A 1,381-nucleotide genomic window follows, 5' to 3' on the forward strand; every position below is an offset into this window, starting at 1 on the left:
AACGTGAGCATCTACAACGGCAGTGGCGACCTCATCAGCGCCACGGCGGGCAAGTGGGTAGATGACACGATCGTGTATCAGGAGATTGCGCTCTTGCCCAAGTATGAGGACGACTGTTACGTCCAGGTCAACACATGGGCGATCGATGGCGAGTACGGTGGCACGGTGCTTCGGATTGACGAGTCCAACATCATCGGACTCAGTTCGGGCATCTACCCTATGCGTGTGGTGCCAGACAAGGTACGGCCAGTCCGAGCAGCGTAGTAGTACTCTACTGCGTGGTTGGTTGTATTTAGACGACAATATTCACAGGATTGTGTGTAGTCATCGTCGTTGCCTGCTGCGTTAAATTAACAGTCAAGTGGCCACCAGGGTATTATAATTAATAATAGTATTGAACTATACATCGATCGGTCGTTTTATTTATTTATTTATTTGGATCCATCAACCGATGAGTGGGCGTCATTTGCATTTGTGATTGGTCAAGGATCCGTGGATGATCCTTTTGCACATCATAATCGACCGTTCATTGGACATGGAATTGCATTGTACGAGTAGTGGAAGCAGTACAATAATAATATCCTCCAATACTGTACAGTAGTACTTTGGATGGATTTGGTACATTGTACGTACACTGAATCGTACGTATGAACCGTACATTGTTTGGTTGCATTTCTCTAGCACAAGTGATGTTTGTTGCGGCAAAGCACTGCCCGGTAGTGTCTGTCGATGGCAATCTCGGCATCGTCGGTACTGCCCAAGTACTTGAATGCGGTCAAGAAAGACCTGGCGGTGCATACATTGAACATCGCCCGCCACGTCGGCAATGCCAGATACCTCGACGCGTCACTTCCGTTTGTGCCGACCTTCGAAGCCAAGTATGGCCATGAAGTGTCCACGGCGCAGCAGTCCAAGTACTACACGATCACAGAAGCGGGCCAGGCAGGCGTCGAGGCCGCTACGGACATCCTGCATCAGTTGTTCCTTCGCGCAACAGACCATGTGTTGGCACACAAGCGGGAACTCGCGCCGTACTTTTGCATTCCCGCGGGGTTGTGGCCAAAGATCCAACACTCCTGGACCCATCAGTATGTACGCGTCATCCATGCGTTCGATCGCCAAGCCTGGGTTTATAACATGCACGTATTAGCAAACAAGACACGATTTCGGGACGGCTGGACTTTGCCTTCACCGACCAAGGCATGAAGGTATACGAGTACAACGCTGACTCGGCCTCGTGTCTCATGGAATGCGGGTACACACAAGATGCCTGGTCGAATGCTACGGGCTTGGGGTCTATCGGTCGCAGCAACAGCTCCACGTTGTTCACCCAGCTGACTGCAGCGTGGAAGTCCAAGAACGTCCAAGGCACATTGCATCT

At 50.9% G+C, this 1,381-nt stretch overlaps 2 protein-coding genes across 2 annotated transcripts; both read left to right on the forward strand.

The window, feature by feature from the left end:
• Window positions 1-23: 23 nt before the first annotated feature.
• Window positions 24-354, forward strand: H257_19530 (hypothetical protein; the record flags this gene model as incomplete). The annotated part of the gene is made up of 2 exons (XM_009848669.1): window positions 24-240; window positions 325-354. Coding segments are annotated over 2 exons (247 nt in total), but the record flags the coding sequence as incomplete, so codon positions are not given.
• Window positions 355-668: 314 nt separating this feature from the next.
• Window positions 669-1,361, forward strand: H257_19531 (hypothetical protein; the record flags this gene model as incomplete). Its single annotated transcript, XM_009848670.1, has 2 exons — window positions 669-1,088; window positions 1,151-1,361. Coding segments are annotated over exons 1-2 (570 nt in total), but the record flags the coding sequence as incomplete, so codon positions are not given.
• Window positions 1,362-1,381: the final 20 nt, after the last annotated feature.

This window comes from Aphanomyces astaci (assembly GCF_000520075.1).
Source record: "Aphanomyces astaci strain APO3 unplaced genomic scaffold supercont1.747, whole genome shotgun sequence".
Taxonomy (NCBI): domain Eukaryota; phylum Oomycota; class Saprolegniomycetes; order Saprolegniales; family Verrucalvaceae; genus Aphanomyces; species Aphanomyces astaci.